This window comes from Neltuma alba, unplaced genomic scaffold (genome assembly GCF_004799145.2).
Source record: "Neltuma alba isolate B1F8T4 unplaced genomic scaffold, ASM479914v2 tig00003057_pilon, whole genome shotgun sequence".
NCBI classification, from domain to species: domain Eukaryota; kingdom Viridiplantae; phylum Streptophyta; class Magnoliopsida; order Fabales; family Fabaceae; genus Neltuma; species Neltuma alba.
The window spans coordinates 269,450-286,971 of NW_021633125.1; the positions used below are offsets into that span (position 1 = coordinate 269,450).

General features: G+C 36.8%; 4 protein-coding genes across 4 annotated transcripts; 2 read left to right on the plus strand and 2 right to left on the minus strand.

The window, feature by feature from the left end:
• Positions 1 to 1,497: 1,497 nt before the first annotated feature.
• Positions 1,498 to 3,632, minus strand: LOC114740142 (two-component response regulator ARR5-like). Its single transcript, XM_028928272.1, has 5 exons — positions 3,371 to 3,632; positions 3,194 to 3,270; positions 3,021 to 3,098; positions 2,833 to 2,903; positions 1,498 to 2,114 (listed from the first exon to the last, which is right to left on the minus strand). Exons 1-5 carry the CDS (start codon positions 3,498 to 3,500, stop codon positions 1,835 to 1,837), a joined length of 636 nt encoding a protein of 211 aa, XP_028784105.1. The 5' UTR covers positions 3,501 to 3,632; the 3' UTR covers positions 1,498 to 1,834.
• Positions 3,633 to 7,768: 4,136 nt separating this feature from the next.
• Positions 7,769 to 10,596, plus strand: LOC114740090 (serine/Arginine-related protein 53). Its single transcript, XM_028928213.1, has 6 exons — positions 7,769 to 8,544; positions 8,889 to 8,940; positions 9,358 to 9,441; positions 9,850 to 9,914; positions 10,028 to 10,186; positions 10,271 to 10,596. Exons 1-6 carry the CDS (start codon positions 7,819 to 7,821, stop codon positions 10,325 to 10,327), a joined length of 1,143 nt encoding a protein of 380 aa, XP_028784046.1. The 5' UTR covers positions 7,769 to 7,818; the 3' UTR covers positions 10,328 to 10,596.
• A 61-nt stretch (positions 10,597 to 10,657) lies between these two features.
• Positions 10,658 to 12,240, plus strand: LOC114740091 (uncharacterized). Its single transcript, XM_028928215.1, has 3 exons — positions 10,658 to 10,738; positions 11,617 to 11,705; positions 12,044 to 12,240. The coding sequence occupies exons 1-3, from the start codon at positions 10,733 to 10,735 to the stop codon at positions 12,219 to 12,221; spliced, it is 273 nt and encodes a 90-aa protein (XP_028784048.1). The 5' UTR covers positions 10,658 to 10,732; the 3' UTR covers positions 12,222 to 12,240.
• A 1,073-nt stretch (positions 12,241 to 13,313) lies between these two features.
• Positions 13,314 to 16,529, minus strand: LOC114740099 (anaphase-promoting complex subunit 8). Its single transcript, XM_028928223.1, has 4 exons — positions 16,326 to 16,529; positions 15,738 to 16,044; positions 13,773 to 15,023; positions 13,314 to 13,695 (listed from the first exon to the last, which is right to left on the minus strand). Exons 1-4 carry the CDS (start codon positions 16,409 to 16,411, stop codon positions 13,600 to 13,602), a joined length of 1,740 nt encoding a protein of 579 aa, XP_028784056.1. The 5' UTR covers positions 16,412 to 16,529; the 3' UTR covers positions 13,314 to 13,599.
• Between the last annotated feature and the right edge of the window lie 993 nt (positions 16,530 to 17,522).

The window sequence follows — 17,522 nt, forward strand, 5'->3', positions numbered from 1 at the left end:
GAACTTCAGAGATGACTCTACCGGGCGTTCAGGGGATCACAGGCAAAAAACATAGTACCAGTAAACTGCGAATATTTTAGTAGTTACTATATGACAAAGTTTGATTATGTCTACCAATGATTGATGATGGTTTCAAAGTGACAGTTGTCGTCTGTAGGTTTTAAAATGTTAATCTTAAGTATGGTACCTTAACTCGCAATTCCAAATTGAAGCTTAATGAATCGATAGATATATTATATAGGTCGGCCAACGTTGGATGGTGTGGGGTAACTCAGTTGCAGGCTTTGGTTGCAGTGGGCATGATGGGTAAAGCCGACCTGTCTCAACCTCTCTATTGGCATTGTTAATTCTGGATGAAATTGATGTTTTCTCATATTTTAATGTTATCTGACACCATTTTAGTTTTGTTCTATACTGTTGACCGAAATTCTGAATTTTTGATGCTGTCTCTCCAAAAACTGAAGTAGCAATCCCAGAATTCAGGTGTACTGGTGCACCAGAAGAGCCAAGGGGACATTCTTTAGAATAATACACACACACACACGCATCGAGTTTGAGTTTTGATTAAAGGAAAAGAACATAATTGAGTTTGTGCGGGGTGAATGGTGATTGTTGGGGTGCGTACGTTGTTTGTTTGTGGGGTATTGAGGGTCCTATCCTGTTCTCCGATGGTTCTTTGAATATAAATATAATAATAATGTCAAAAACTTGTTGTCCTGCAAGAAACACGATGATCAAATTAATTGTAAAGAATAATTGAACATCGAAAATGACAGAATTTGGAGCCTCGTAATGGTTGCCAAGTGGCAACGACTAGATAACAGTGAAATCCACGGCCATGAATTGCTCCAAGAGAAACAGAGAAGCAAGGAAAGGGAATGAAAAGGAAACATTTTGACATAAGAAGAAATATGATAACAAGCACTTCTTCCAAAACATTTTTTTTAATATAATAATATCTCTTACAAAATTTAACAATGGAACTAATCTTTTAGAAGTAGATGTAGTTTTTTTTTTTTAATTCCCAAATATAAATAACAACACGTATTTTTAACCTTGTGTTTCTTGGTACTAGCATTTTTTGTTTTTTTGTTTTTTTTTACCTTAGCATATTTGAATTTGGAACCTCAAAGTAATAGGCTTTTCAGCCGACCAAACCAAACAAACCAGGGTTTTCACCCCTACAGGGTACCTCTACCAACCATTGCATTGACCATTGTGGCCTCTTCTATAAGCATAGGGGAGAGTGGAGACATTGTTAACTGGCCTTGCCTTCCCGTCTTCTCTCTCTGCATAGTTGAACTTTTATTTTCTCAAGGTCTTGAAAATACAAGCAACCAAATCACTAGGAATCTAATCAGATGAGCTCTTCTGCCTCGGAAATTCGTACGCAGATTACTGCCCCCCCCCCCAACTCGCAACAGTGAAATCCAATTATCCTACCGTGATCAGAACTTGGCAGCATCATCACCACCAACTAGGTGTTTCATCCAAGAATTTGAGCAAACATCAGGTTTTGAAATTTCACTAAGGACTGGAGACTCGTACACCAAGGTCCATAAAAGATAAATTGATCCATACGGCCGCAAGTGTGCATTTAAACATCACAAGCACAAAATTTACATTCAAAAAATTTCTATTAGTTGCAGCACAAACCCTTACAATACAGGGTTTTCCTCAAAATTTGACAATTTCATATGTACAGAGGCAGAATCAGCGAAAAAGTTAAAAACCATACATGTATAGGACCAATAAAGTGATTCTGGCATGGCTCCTCTCCAATTCTAATTATGGTATTCATGTTAGCAAAATTATGGACTAGTGTGGCGATACGTCACATTTTCAAGTGCAGTTCTTGCTCAACATCTGCTCGTAATCTAGACTTCTTTGAGGACAATGCAGATGGTGAAGAGAATGATGTATCAATGGGACAAGACACGGATGAGAATGGAGTTGGTGGAAGTGCACTGCAATCATCTGATCGCTTTCTTTTGTGAGATTCCCTCTCTGCACTTTCCTTCCCTTCACCCTTCATTATGAATTCTTTCAATCGTTTCACATCTGCCAACTTCACTGGCTTCAACAGAAACTCCTCTGCTCCTTCCTCCAAGCATCTGTTATTTAGCACAAATAAGCCATGAATTTCCAGGAAAAGCGATTATGAAACAGAATATTGTGTTGCTCAATAGCACATGCCAATAATGTCAAGCACAATTACAACCCTACCATGAACATTTTGGCATTTATAATAACAATAATTGCTGCCACCTCACAAAACTCAGTTGGCACTGGATTTCAAAATGATTCACGTTCGTTCATCGTGGCCAGAATTTCAATTTAAAAGCCACACGTTCTTCTGAGCTAAGGAACTTGTTATTTAGGAACTTTCTCTGAAACTGAACTGAAACTCCAAAGTAACCTCAATCTCAACCAGTGCCAGCCCACATCTAGGTTTGAATCTATAATCATTTAGCTACATGAACGTTCCTGTCTCCATATTTTTTCGGTTCAGTACTGTGGAATGTGGATCCGTTCAGGAAATTATTTTCTGATTTAGTGCCAGATAATTTATGTACTCACAGAGTAGAGAATTTCAATAAACTAGAATGCGTAGCTGAGAAATTCTCTGTAACAAATTAATATTTGATCTTCCGTAGTCCCAGATGAAATTTCGATGCCAAGTACAGGTTTCCCACACAAATATCATTGAGAACTCTTAACAACATCAGAACGATGGAGAAATTTAAGTTCAAAGTTTGCCAGATATCTCGTTACTAATGCATGCAACGTCACAAGTCACGACGAGGTAAGTTACTTAAATGAAGTGCATACCTATCGATTCGAGTCAAGATATTCTCAGACGACATGACCACTACTGGAATCTCTCTAAAAATAGATGATTCCTGGTGGAAATAACAGAAGTGGAAAAACAGATTAATAAACAATTTCTCTACAGGAAAGAAAAAACCACACAAAAGGGCGAAAAGAAAGGTAAAAAGCGAGGAAAAGTGATTATTCACCTTGATCTTCTTGAGCAGCTCATATCCTGTCATCCCCGGCATTGAATAGTCCGTCATTATCAGATTAACTTTAACGCTCTGTAAGCACAGCCATCCAGTGACCCCATAAGAATCCATACAGAGAGTAACGAGAAATGAATTCAAGAAACCAAAACCCAAGCCAAATTTCTTACCTCAAATCCAATGGAGCTCTTCTGTCCATCCAATCCCAAATATTCAAGAGCTCTAGTTCCACTCTCTACAACCGTCACTGAAAAATTTCCAGGTCCAAATCCAATCAGCTTCAGAACTCACTCAATCACCCCATGCAAAAAAAAAAGTAACAGCTAAAAAAGAATCTGCAGTCTCACCTTTAAAAGAAGATATTTTCAGCAAGCGCTCAATGACCTTACGATCAACATAACTGTCATCGACGGCAAGAACATGCAGCTCTCCGGAACTGCAAGGCGGGTCCTGTAACCGGAGAGCATCACTACCCATGGCCTCGAAAACGGAAGAAGATAGGATGTGACCGGAGAAGGAAAAAAAAGAGAGAAGGAAATGCAGAGGGAATGGGAGTGAGAAAAGCTCCTAAATAGGAAAGGTGGGTGGGAGGAAAGAGAGAAGAAGGAGTGGGGGAAAACAGAAAGGGTCAATAAAGGAGGGAGAGATTCGAAGAGGGTACGAATCTGAGAGATCTTGGGAAATCTAGCAGAGAGGATTTTGGGAGGCCACTTGTGTCCTCGTCAGGCTTCTGTCCAGATCTTGCTTTTTCTATTTCCTTTATTAAACGTGAAAATAGTAAATGCTTGTGTTGCTCAGTCCCTCAGAGACGACAAAACGAATCATGTTTGGACCCAGTTTTCCCTGTTCTTGCCGCGCCCTCTGTATCCCCTTCCTCTGTTTTGACTTTGTTCCCACTTTTTGATTTGATTTTGAACTTCATTATTTTATTCCTCGTTTCTTTCAGGCTCTGATTATCTTCATCATCTTCTTTCAACTTAAAAAATTGAGCAACTTTTTCAGCCTAAAGTTTCTGCAACTTTTCCCTCTACAATTTTCTGTAATTCTTAACCATACTTGTTGTTGGCTTCTTTTTCTTTGGGCACATTGCATTTTCTCGCTGGGGGATATGTTTTTTTTTGTTGATTTGTTTCTCTAAAGCCATGCCTTAGAGAAAATTGAGAAGACTGAGAGAATTGTAATAAAAGTTAAATGTTGTCAGGAAAAATTGCATATTTTTCTATCTAATAGTTGGTTTTAGTTTTGAAAATTACCTTTATAATTTGTGAGATAAAATTCTTTTCATATATTTAAATTTTTTCATAAATTTCTTCTCAATTAATTCAAATAGATTCTAAATTAATTGACAGGTGGGTGTGAGAACATTTTGTTAAGAGGTACATTTGAGTATTTCCTCGAGTTTTGTGGTGGTGGGAATTTAACGCTCTGCGTTCAGTCATTTCTTAAAATTAATAAAAAATAAATAAAAAGGTTGGGTGAGGAGTTTGATTAGCTGGCCAGAGCTACTTATTTTCATCCATAAGAAAACATTAACAAACATTTTATTTAGATTACTCGCCACCCATTCCAGATCCCTGCTGACTTCAAAATTTCAAACGAGCCGACTAAATATTTATATTATGCTGAATGATAATTTGAGGATTAGCTTTGGCTTCCTGATTATATTTAGGGACAAGTCAACGTTTTTATTATCTAAAGAAAGCTATATTAAAAAATAAACAAATGATGTGATGCCATGTCTTATTTTCTTAGAACGAAATACTATTGTATAGTAAGTATTAAGATTCAAGCAATGGTCATGGCTAAATATATTTGTATTTGTTATGGAAAAAGTATATTAGCACACACACACACATTGCACTCTTTATGATTCTTAGTGGCACTACACCTCCAAATGAACTAAGATTCAATGGGAATTTGATTGGAATAAGAGGATAAGTATCAAAACTATCTTTTAAAGATGAAAAATATGAGGGATGTGATACTATAAATGAGAACTATAAAAAAATAATACTCCTCCTGTCCTTAATATAGGACCCAATTAGTGAGTTGGTTTTGGTCCTAAATATAAGACCCATTTCTTATATTTATCAATTTTCTCTAAATTACCCCTATAGATATTCCCTCAACTATAATCAAGTAGAAGAGAGAGATGGAGTATTAAAAAAGATGATTATGGTGTTTTAGGAAAAATGTGTCACTTTTCTTATAATTAACTAACTTACCTAACTTCCTTAATCTAATCAAATTAGTTAAATGGGTCTTATATTAAGGACCGGAAGAGTAACAATTTTTTACTATTTTTAAGAGTTTTTTCTTTTAATGCTTTTTTCTCTGCTTACGAGATTGTCACATTCTGGGAAAGCGTTTGGGTTTTATCAATAAAGGAGGTGTTTGGCTAACTCTAAAAATATGTATATCAAGATAAATATTTTTATATATTTACTTTGTATACTGTAAAATCATATTTAAAACTATAATTTTTTTCTATCCAAACACTTTCTGAATCAGGAGTTTGAGACCGCAGTGTGGATTGTGAACAAAAAAACCAAAAAGAAGACTTTTTTTTCTCTCTATTTTTTTTCCCATACAAATTAAAGTGTTGTTTTGATATTGCATTTGTAGGGGCAACGTGGGTATTAAAAAAGAAAAAGGCTGGGAAGGCGGCGAAGGGAGGCGAGAGGGGAAAGCCGCCGTGGGAAGGCGCGCAGGGTCAGCTCTCCTCAGCAGTGACGCTGTTACGGGGTTACTGAAAGAGACAGGTGGGCCCCAGATATGGGCGTGATCCGATCCGGTTTGATATGGAGGCTCCATGGAATCGCATCTTGGGGCTCAAAAGGAGGCAAACAACAGAATGAGGATGGTGAGCGTGGATTTGCGTGAAGCCAAGCACCCAATCCAAATGTGCCACTGCATTCTCACTGTGCACGGCCAAATCTCCCGACATATTCCCCCCGTCTTATCAGTCGTCCTAAGCTCCTAGGCCCATCCTCACTCTTTGGGCCCTCTGCCTCCCCCCCGCCTACGTTGAAACCATCCCATCATTCAATTGTCAGACAACCAACGGCAGTAGCTTCAACAGAAGCTGGATAAAAATTTAATTGGTAAAAAGTTAGTTGCTAATTTATATAACCGTAAGTTCGAATTGCTAATATAAAAATCTTTTTTTCAAAAAACATAAAAATAAAAATAAAAAAACATATAAAAATTGTTTTGATTTTTAGTTTTCAAAAACATATTACCGTTTTTTTAAACAATCAGCTAAAAACAAATTATTATACAATTTTTTTATTTTCCTGTTTTTAAAAATAAAAAATTATTTTTAAAATGAGAAACCAAACAAATCCTATCTAATTAATCTCCTAATATTCAATAACTCGAAGCCTGTAAATAAAAGCTCACATTAAAGTCTTGTAGGGCGCACATAAATCAAAATAAATGAAAATGTTCTTCCCATTTCTTCTCTGTCAAATTTTCCTCTCCTTTTTATATTTCTATCAGTTTTATGACAGATTCAAGATTTGTTTATTTATTGCTGTAAAAATAGATTTACAGCCTCACCAAGGGTCAGTCCAGGAGTGTTCATGAAGATTGAGATTTACTTAGGCCGCTTTAATGCCTTGTTTAGATTTAGCTTAGCCCAATCACTTTTTTAAGAGGTTCTTTTAAAAATGATGTATAAATAATTTTTTTATCATTATGAAATATAATATAAATAATTTCAAACGAATAAGTAATAAGCATTCTTCAATTCTCACAGGCTACACTCGAAGTCTCTAAGGCCCAATGTAGAGAAACAAAATGCAGGGTAAGGAAAAAAAAATCTTCAAACGGTTGGTCTAACCTTGATATTTACAGGGTCAGTACCCTTGTCTTAGACCGAAAACCATGGTTGCCTGTCACCCAAACAGTATCAGATTTGGAGAAATAATTTGAAATTATGGTTTCGACCACAACCATAGTTTTAGGAGGTGTTTAGATAACCTCAGAATCACTTTTCAAAAATATTTTTTCGCAAATCGAGGCAAACTCCTTCACATATTTATTTCGTATATCATAAAGGCACTTTCTGAAATCATGATTTTGTTCTTATCTAAACATCCCCTTAGAAACCAAAACTATGGTTTCAGGAGAAATGAATCTATTCTGCTTCTGACTCAAATTGGAGAGAATGATTGTGCCTGTCAGAGTAAATCTCAATAATAATATGACTTTAACATTCCTCAATTATTTTTTATAAACATATTTAATCTTATATCTTATAAATATATCTACACATATTAATTATTTATTAATTATATTATCTTATGTATTATTAATTATGTTGGTAAAAAATATATTATTAACAATTTTATTCCTTCGAATTAAAATATATCATAAAATCTATCTTTTATATAATTATCATATTAAATTGTGCCTTTTTGAGTATTTGTATATATAAAAAGTGATTCTGATAACAACTATCCAAACACTTTCACTTCTCATAATCACTTTTTCACAAAATTTATTTTTTCTAAAATCTATTCTTCAGAAGTTATTCTCCAAACTATAGTTTGGTTTCATCCAAACACCTCGTAATAACACCTCATAATGAAATTTGTCTCGGCGACCCCAAAAAGAAGGTAGTAACATTGTCCAATAAGGAAATTTTATACTACTATTATGCATATTAGTTTTTTTTAATAAATAGATTAAAAAACCAGTTAAATTTTTAATTTTCAATGTAAGGAAAACAATAACATGCAGTGTTCTTCGCTCGTTTGAGATCCCTGAAGAAGGAGGAGGGCGATCAGCAATGGAAGAAGAAAAGGCTGCGGCTTATTACGACGAGTTGACCCGGAAAGGCGAAGGAGCTGCGAGGTTCAAGCAGGGTCTGGGCTTCTCCACCGACTCCGACGCCGCTCCGAAACCTGGCTCAGCTCTCGCTTCTTCCTCTTCATTCCTCAGCAATTTCGTTAGAGCTTCGAGCCCTTCCAAGGCCTCCGAATTCGAGAAGCAAGCGCAGTTCAAATCCATTCAAGACAAGCTCAAGAAGAAACCCACCGACGAAACCCGACCATCTAGGGTTTCGGACCGAAGCCACAGGCCAGGGGATGATGATGGACATTCTACTAGGAGGCGAAGTAGGAGCAGAGAGAGGCGTGGGGACAGAGATAGTAGAGCATCAGGGAGGCGAAGCCGTAGCAGAGACAAGTATAGGGAAAGGGATAGAGAGTCAAGGAGGCGGAGTAGGAGTAGAGACAGATATAGGGACAGAGATTCTGAGAGAAGGAGAAGGAGAAGCAGGTCGAGAAGCGATTCGGATGAGGGTAGGAGGCATAGGCGCAGAGGGAGGAGCAGAAGCACTTCTCCGCGCGAAAGAAGATCAGGTAGAAGGAGTCGGAGCTCCTCGCCTCTTCAACACTGGAGGTCGGAGAAGAGCGATATTAATCTTGGGGATCGAAGAAATGTCAGTAAAACTAGTAAGGAAAAGAATGCTGGGCCTGATTATGCCCGGTTGATTCGAGGTTACGACGAGATGGTATGTTTTCCTTTTGTTACTCGCTTGTCTGGGATTCAGTTCTACAAAATATGCATTTCACTTGGCGAGAAATTTCATTTTCCTCTTCGTTCGAGCGGCTGTTTCGATTCAGGTTTTCTATTTTTACTCCACAATAATTACAGCTAGAGTAACGCATTCTCGACTTTAGGACTCTCAGTAAGTATCTCTGTTTAGTTGGCACTGTTGCTACTGTAAAACCCCACTGTGCTATATAGCTCGGTAAAACTCTAATGTAGGTTAGGGGAATGCTGGCTTTCTTTAGGATGTTACTCTTAATGTCTCGACTGACGAGACGTGACCGTCTTTCTTGACTATTGTCACAGTCACCTGCTGAAAGAGTCAAGGCCAAGATGAAGCTGCAGCTTTCTGCAACTGGTGAGTTCGCTTTGCATATCTTAGAGCAGTATCTTTTCATGCATGGCTTTCTATGAGATATGCTGTCGTAAGCGACTCTGTTTGCTTTATGAAACGCTACGCTAGTTTGATGGTGGTTTTCATTTTATGTAGGGTACATTTTTTTGAATGATTAACAAGTTTCAACATTATTTTGGAGGAACTTACTATGTGGATATGGATATACTTACGAAACTTGACCATTGACAAATGACATGTTATACCAATGATCATTTGGAATTTAAAAAAAAAAATTTGCTATGTAAAGGGGTTAATTAAGATGACTTAAAATTTCACGCTGGGGTTGCGAGGAAAAGACGCATGTTACCCAATAATCTTGCTAATTGAGCTTCTTTGTCCAAATTGTAATATCTTTTCCTGGTTTATATCTTGATGCAGCGCAAAACGACTCAGAAAAAGGTGTTGGCTGGGAAAGATTTGAATTCAACAAGGACGCCCCTCTTGATGACGAGGAAATTGAAGGTCAGACTTGAATGACAGTATTGTTAACCTTGATGTTTTCGTTGGAATTCATGGTTTGTACTAGGAAAGACACTAATAAACAAGTACCTCTTTTACATTTGTCATTTTCATTCAATATTTCCATTCATGTGGTTCCCGGATAACGTAAGGATTTTACACGTTTGCTGTGTGCAGGTTGAAGTAATGCCTTGTTAAGAATTCCCAATATTGATCAACATAATACTAATAACAATTATCGTCTTTGTCATCATTATAATATACTGTTGCATCGTTGAATAGTTGATATATCCTATTTTACCGCTCCATGTGCCAGTTATCTAATATTTAAGGATAATTAGGATGAGTATGGTGGATTTGGTTTGCCTTGATCTAAATAGAACTGACTGTACGGTTCCCCACAATCTACAGTTGCCGAGGATGATGCATCCTTAGTCAAGCACATTGGACAGAGTTTCCGCTTTTCTGCAGTTGAGGTGTTTTCTCCATCTTTTACTTTCTCATGGATAGTTAATTCAGCTCCTTCCTAGTTCGAAAGACTGAATAGAATTGCATAGATCTGAATTAATGCCTGCATATTATCACGAAGGCAAGAAGGGAGGAACAAATCAAAGCTGCTCACGAGGAAGCAATGTTTGGTGCACCGGTACTTCCACCTTCCACCGTTTCTGACAGTGAACCCGAAAGGGAAAACAATGAGAAGGAGGATAATCGAAAGGACCTTGTTACAAGCCTCTTAAGTGAATCTGTAAGTGATTTCTATGTCATAATGGACACGGTTAATTGGTTAAGCATGGCATATGAATTGAACAATACTTGGTCTCGGTTTCAGGTTCTGGCCAATAAAAAAGGGACTTGGCGTGACCGGGTTCGGGCTCCAGAGGCATAGTCTCTCCATCTAGTAGTAGATTTTGCTGATAGAAAAGCTGGCAATAGCCCAAAACTCATACTGCAGAGAGTAGAGTTTTTATTTCTTGGCTGAAAATATTAGGCGAATTTTTTTTTTTTTGGGTATAAAATTGCTTGGTTATGAGGTGCGGGGTTTGATCATGTATACAGCTTGCTGTTTATGGAAAGAAAATCTACTGTACATGAAGTCATGGAGTACAATTCTTCTGAAGTAACGACACTATATCCGTATTCCACATTCTCACTCTATTCATGTTCTTGGATGGGGCGTGCTACTCTATATCGCCTCAGCCGTCTGAGGGCTGGAGTTAAACTCAATAATATCAGTCCTATCCCCTAATACGTGTTCCAGGTCCCCCCAAAAAAAGAATCCTTATACGTGCAAATGCATGTAAGTGCCAATAAACCATAGCACTTAAATATCTAAATTTCCTTGTTTGATCAGGGCTAGTTTAAGGGCTCTTTTGGAGTTATGATTGGATCTTTTAAAATAATTACTTAATTGTGATTTACAAAATGCGAAATAAATATATAAAAGAATAAGAAGAGTTTTGTTTATAATATAAGTAGATCCAAATAAGTCCTGAAGTTGTAGGTTCAAACCCTTTATGAGAAAGAAAATATCTTCGTTTGGGAGGAAAAGAGAGGTGCAGATATTTATTTCTTTCATTTATATATCCTTAACTTCCTGTTACTGTCTTTAATACCAAAAGGAATTTGTTTCTGCCATTTAAGTTCGTTTCCTCGTCCAATGATACCAAATCGGTTTCACGAACCCATACTTGATCAGGTATTTTAAGCATCTAACAGTGAGGGAATGACGAGCTAGTTCGTGTTGAACTGAAAATAACCATAATTCAAGCATTATAAAGTAGGATAAGAAAGTAACCGAGTCAGAGTGTTCACCTAATCAATAGCTTAAACTAATAATAATTTTTGCGTCTTTTTTTTTCCCCCCGAAAGTTGAGACTGTCAACTGATTTGTTGCGAAAGGGTACACCATATAAGGAAAGAGAATTATATCATTACATTCAGTTGTTACATCAGAGTACTGTGATAGGGCACAAGCTTCAGTCACCAATCATTCTCTAACGCAGTTCCGAATGGGGGGTCGATGGATCAGACCTGAGGCATGTCAAATATTTATCTTCCTCACCCGTTTATTATGATTGATTCTCCAAAAAACTTTGAAACTCCATTACTTAAAATTAATTATTGTCAGCTTTAAGTGTTCACGTTTAAGGCTTAGATGAGAGGTGATGGTGATAGGTATACCCACTGTTCGCAGCTATGGGATTCGCCGTCGGCATGTGTGGCCTGCAGTTGATTCGTAATATCTGCTACAACCCTGAAGCCAGGTCCGTCCCCCCCCCTCTCTCTCTCTCTCTCTAATGCACTTTATCCTCTCAACTTTTGCAAAATAGAAGCTCCGTGGTATGCTTGGATTTTGTTCTGATTGATCTTCATCTCTTTTCAGCCATATTTGGCGTGGCTTTAAATATCACTTATAAGTGAAGATACTCTCACGTACTTATCTTGTGTTCTAGTCATGATTAAAAAACTATTTATAAACTACTCTAAACGGGTGTGAATTTTCTTATTGCGTTTCCTGTTTGAACTTTAAAAGTAATCAGATTTTTTGATTCACAAATCTAAACAGATTTGTTGTTGGTATTGTATTTGTTTAATGAAAAAGGGTGAAGAAGGATAACAGATTAGCAGGAGTGATGGAGAACGAAGCAGAAGGAAAGAAGTACGCAGAGCATACTCTGAGGAAGTTTGTGGGAAACAGAGCACCAGAGATTATGCCTTCCATCAACTTCTTTGCTGATCCAACTTTCTTTGTTCCCTTCAGAAACAAACAATGCCAATAATATTTTTAGATTCTTTCTAGTTCTTGCTGGGTTCTTTTAGTTTGACTAGTTATTGCTACCGAGCATTGCGTGAGGTTGTGGAATAAAGTTGTTTAAATATATGCTCATAAATTTAATCTAATCAGACAGATATTTTGCACGGCAACAAATAAACGATAGCATTGACATGAAGCAATCAATATTTGCGTCGATATGAAATCATTCAGATTTCACCATATATGTGTACGTGTATATGGACACGAATTACCAAAACACTATAGTAGTAAGAAATCCGTGACAGATTGCAACAGAAACATACACTTAATTATAGAGCCAAAAGTCCAAAGGAGTATTATCAAAACCCCAAGGTGGATTCACATTTATTACTACGTCGAAGTTCTTAATATATAAAATTAGTTTGATTTTTATTTTGATCCTAAATATAAAATTTCAATCTATTTATTTTTCATATTTATTTTTTTTTTCTTAAGACAGTCCTTATAATAATGATAATTCTAACTAATACACTTGACTAGTAAAGACAATTTAGAAAAGATAACACTAAATTATTATAAATAACTAACTTAACAAACTTTTAATCTATTTAAATTAATCAACTAACTCTTATATTAAAAATCAAAAGTAGTATTATAACTTCCGTACCGAAACCGCTTGTCGAGTTTTTTAGAGTAGTCACGTGGTCCAACTTTTGTAGTATGAAATTCGCGGTCATGTCATTTATAAGCTATCAGTACCATCAACTATTGACGGAAAAACAAAAACAAAAAAAAAAAAACTAAAAACTAAAAAACACCGTCAAATATTTCGTAAACACTACTCCCTCTATTCCTATTTATTAAGTAACATTTCAAAAAACATATATAATTTTTTTTAAGTTACTTGGCTTTTAAACCAAAATAGACCATTTTGTTTTTAATTTTAGCCTTACATAATTTTCTACAGATGGGATTAGAAATTGCATGAGAAAAAATGTGTTCTTAAATAATGCTTTTTTAATTTCAGACAATATTAATGATTTGACTACTACTTTTTTTATTTTAGTGAACTATATATGAGACCCGAGGGAGTAATTGGGGGGGGGGGGGGGAATTCTCACGCAAATATGACTATGAATTCGCTTTTTTTTTTTTTTTAACCAGTCAAACAAACTTCCAAAGTAATGTAGTTTAGAAGCCATTGATGCAATCGAGCCTCTTTGATCATCGGCGTCACTATGCAATAAGACGCATGACCCTATCAATTGATTCCCTTGGTGAAAAACCTCATCAATGATTTTTTGATACACACCTCATCAATGATTCATTCAGAGAAGATGCTTGTTTGATCAATTCCGGCAAAGACGAAAACAGGAATAGCCTTCCTGCTTAACATACGAAAATTAGGGAGGAAAGTGCTCAATATCCATTGCAGGGTGACCGGATTGTGTCGAGCCCATTCCCATCCCTCTAAGCAAACTTTTTGCCGTTTCTCTCTCCTGCAACAAAGAATCACATCGTCAAATGATTTGGTAACATAAATTTCTAATTATTGTGTAGAGCATACAATACTCACCGGTCCGGTATAATCCAGAAGACGCGTACAATAAATCTCTGCTTCTTCATATCTTTTTTGGCCTCTGCAGTATGTTGCAAGATAAATTAAAGCCTCAACCATGTTAGGTCCTTCCCTCTCCTCATCTTCCATCCTTTCCAAATCCTTCTTGTAGTAAAAAGCTGCCTCATCAGGACGCCCTAGCTCAGAGTGCAGCTTTGCTAGTTGGTGCAGAGCAATTGCTTCCCCGTCATTACAATCTGCAGCCCTTCTGTAACACTTTACGGCCTCATCAAGCATTCGAAGCTGTTCAGTTTCATAGCATTGTCCCATTGCAATCCACAATCGAGAATCATTTGGCTGCAAGAACACAGACTTACGGAAGTAGTGAAGAGCATAGAAAGGCATACCCATCATCTCGTAAGCTTGACCCAGTCCATACCAAGCACGATAATCACATGGATCTATATCTACAGCACGACGATATGCATCCACAGCTGCTGGAGTGTTCTTCATCTCGACAAACTCATGACCCATTAGAGTCCAGGCAGATAAATAATTTTTGTTTAGTTTGAGGGCCCTCCTAAAATACATAACTGACTTTTCATGCATCCCTTTTAAACTGTAATAGTTCCCGATGATACAGCAAGATTCAGGTCTATATTTATCAGTCATAAATACTCTATGGGCAAGGTGACTCAGAGCAGAAGCGGATTCCTTAGCATAGAGCACATTGGAATACATATCCATGTCGTCCACTCTGTAAGGATCATTTCGTAGAAGCTCTTCAAATATCGCTTCAACTTGATCGAATTCCCTCAAACTGTACTGGGCTTTTGCAATTTGAGCCTGTATATAATTACTATAACCAAAGGTTCCTTGTAAATATTGATATTTTGCCAAAGATTCATTGTGCATCCTTAATTCTTGGTAAGCACTAGCAAGAAAAAAGTCCTTCATCCAATGATTATTGAGATTAAGACTATTTAGGATATCAATTGTAGTGCATAAAGATTGCAGCTCAGACCAGGCACTCCAGTTCCAAGGGTAGTTATTCACAGATTCCTCAAGAACTGTACGAGCAAGACTCTCACTGCCCTTCTGTTTGAGCACCAGACCATACAAGTACAATCCAAATGGGTCAGTTGTACCATTCTTGCGAAGTGCTGACAACTCCCTCTCCAGAGAAACCAATTCTCGATTTATGGCATCACTCTTACCTAAAGGTCCTTCAAGTTCTATCATCTCTTCCTCTTTTCGTTTTTCTCCAGCCTGTATGAAGCAAAAAAAATAAGGAACAGTAAGTTAGAGACATGAAGTTTCCAAAGATCTTCAGCTCTATGTCTCTTAATAATACATTCGCAAATGTGGTGGAGTAAATAAATGCATCAGTTGAGACGCAGTGAAAGCATTACACTATGTTATTGACAAATTAACATTTCAGTGCGTTACTTTTATTCAAGACAACTCATCTCAGTTACCACATTTCAAACTGCTCTCTTCTCATGCTCAATGCAGCTACCTATTGAATATAATCTATTGCGAGGATAATCGTTAGATAACTCTACATGCTGCCCCGATATTGGTTTTGCCAAGCAAGCGAACCGATCAATTAGTCCTTCTGGTTTAGAAAGTTTTATTTTTCTTTCCTCCAATTTTCACTGAGTTAGAAATATACTGAGGATGCACGTGTCACAAATAACAATGACACAACCAGATGTCTAACTGATTAAAGGGGTGTTTGGATAGAAATCAAACCATGGTTTCAGAAGTGCTTTTACGGTTTACGAAGTAAATACGTGGAAGAGTTTGTCTAGTTTTGCTGAAAAATGCTTCTGAAACCATGATTTGAAGGTTGCCAAACCCCCCTAAATTCTCCCACAAAAACACCAACAACAACATAACCTCTAGAATGCTTTAAAACCTGCTGCGGCACGCCAGACATCAGTACAGATAATAACATGTATTGAAAAGAACATAACTGACCAGATATAGAGCATAACAGCGCAAGAAAAGAGATTTCCTTCCAGTTTGATCACGAAGAACATGTGCAGCTCTTTTATACTCTCGGCAGTCAAAATAAGACTTGGCCAAAAGATAAAAGTCACCATCAACCAAGTCATCTTCCACCATCACAGGAGTGGTGACATATGAAACACCAGCAACCGGAGTTGCAGTGATCTCATTAGTCCGATACCTCCTCTGAATGCTTGAGCTCCCACGCTGAAATCTGGTGTTTGAAGGGGTGAATTTTGCTGGGTCTTGTTCAATGCCAGTCAATTGTTCAGCTGCCCTGCAAATTTGAATGCAATGACACATTCTATTCGTTAAGCTCAGTTTTTTCCCCACTATAAATTCAAGTCCAGCTAAAAGCGTTTTAGCAAAACTTGGGAAGATGACAAACAGGGTAAAATATTTTGATGACCCAATGCTTTCCCTTGATTTCCTTGACTATAAAATGCAATGCTAAGGCTTAACTCTATTCCAACAAAAGATTCATGAGACAAGAGGGTCGGAAAACAGCAGAAGTGAGTTAAAAGAAAGCAGAAACTTAGGGTTTTTGAGACTGAGTACCATTTGGAAGCAGAGTAGAGACAACGATCATTAAGTTGACGAATCGCAATGCGAAGCTCACTTCGGCAACTCTCTTTGGAACTCATCGATTCGATTACTCGATGACTGCTGAGGGAACGAATCAATGATAGTTCGTCATGAAACCCAAGACTCAGCAAACTCCGCGCGGCAACTTCTAACGTGCGCCGCGAGAGTAAGTGGTGCTTCGAATCGACCCGCCAGGCGCCGAGCTCCAGGTTTTTTGAAAATATCGAAATTCTCGTATTACGGCCGGGCTTAAACCATAAGCCCATGCCCTTGTTTTTTTTTAATACACCGCAAAGAACCATAAGCCTATCTCTTCGTAGGCCCATCCAATGCAGCCAGACCCTCGAATTTAAAACAATATTATATACATATAATTAATATATATGAAAAATTTAAAACAAATTATATAAATAATTTAGAAATGCATTTAAATAATCTAAAGTTATAATGAAATCATTGAAAATGGACTAAAACCTTATATATTTAAATTTATCTATGTTTAAAATCTTTAATGATATTAAAAATTATCAATTCATTCAAATCAAAAATTGTTTTAAAAGACAGACTAGACATTGAAACAAAAAAAACTAATGACTCACAATTTCAATACCACAATATATGAAATTTTCAATGAAATAATATTATATAGTTATAGATAGTCTAAAAATATATTAAGATATTTAAGGGGGTCAATTTTTTTATTTTTCTTCTAATTTTTTAAAATTTTCTAGTACTTTTTTAGTCAAGCTAAAACGGTTTTGTGAAAACCGTTTCGGTTCCTAGTCCAACTCCAATTTCCGACTTAATGACGGCTCAACTTCGGTCCATTCCAGCTCAACCATGTGAACAGTTTTTTAGTCCAAACCGAGCCGTTAACAAGTCCGGCTAACGGTTTAACCAATCCAACTGCCCCGTCTGGTCTGATTCTTTAATTATTGGTGTTTAGTTTATAACCTATTATAAGCGGTTTTATGTAGTAAGAGATAAGCACGTAAAAAAGAGTTTTATCTCTTAAAAAATGAAAAAAAAATACTTTTTTTAATGTAATTAGGGAGAATTATAATCAAATCCAACAGAAGAAAAATAATTACTAAAAAGACCCAATAACAATCTCAACAACCTATAATGACAAGTCCTATAATGAGAATAACAACTCCTAGGACTTGTTTT

What these genes read in the sequence shown, in the direction of transcription:
- LOC114740099 (XM_028928223.1), bottom strand. Translation starts at nt 16,411, where the DNA reads ATGAGTTCCAAAGAGAGTTGCCGAAGTGAGCTTCGCATTGCGATTCGT. An exon ending in CTCTACTCTGCTTCCAAATG is followed by an intron (nt 16,045 to 16,325) that starts GTACTCAGTCTC and finishes TCAAATTTGCAG; the next exon opens with GGCAGCTGAACAATTGACTG. An exon ending in TTCTGGATTATACCGGACCG is followed by an intron (nt 13,696 to 13,772) that starts GTGAGTATTGTA and finishes TCTTTGTTGCAG; the next exon opens with GAGAGAGAAACGGCAAAAAG.
- LOC114740142 (XM_028928272.1), bottom strand. Translation starts at nt 3,500, where the DNA reads ATGGGTAGTGATGCTCTCCGGTTACAGGACCCGCCTTGCAGTTCCGGA. An exon ending in GAAAATATCTTCTTTTAAAG is followed by an intron (nt 3,271 to 3,370) that starts GTGAGACTGCAG and finishes GAAATTTTTCAG; the next exon opens with TGACGGTTGTAGAGAGTGGA. An exon ending in ATCTTGACTCGAATCGATAG is followed by an intron (nt 2,115 to 2,832) that starts GTATGCACTTCA and finishes GCTAAATAACAG; the next exon opens with ATGCTTGGAGGAAGGAGCAG.
- LOC114740091 (XM_028928215.1), top strand. An exon ending in TGCTACAACCCTGAAGCCAG is followed by an intron (nt 11,706 to 12,043) that starts GTCCGTCCCCCC and finishes TTAATGAAAAAG; the next exon opens with GGTGAAGAAGGATAACAGAT.
- LOC114740090 (XM_028928213.1), top strand. Translation starts at nt 7,819, where the DNA reads ATGGAAGAAGAAAAGGCTGCGGCTTATTACGACGAGTTGACCCGGAAA. An exon ending in TGATGACGAGGAAATTGAAG is followed by an intron (nt 9,442 to 9,849) that starts GTCAGACTTGAA and finishes CACAATCTACAG; the next exon opens with TTGCCGAGGATGATGCATCC. An exon ending in TCCGCTTTTCTGCAGTTGAG is followed by an intron (nt 9,915 to 10,027) that starts GTGTTTTCTCCA and finishes ATTATCACGAAG; the next exon opens with GCAAGAAGGGAGGAACAAAT.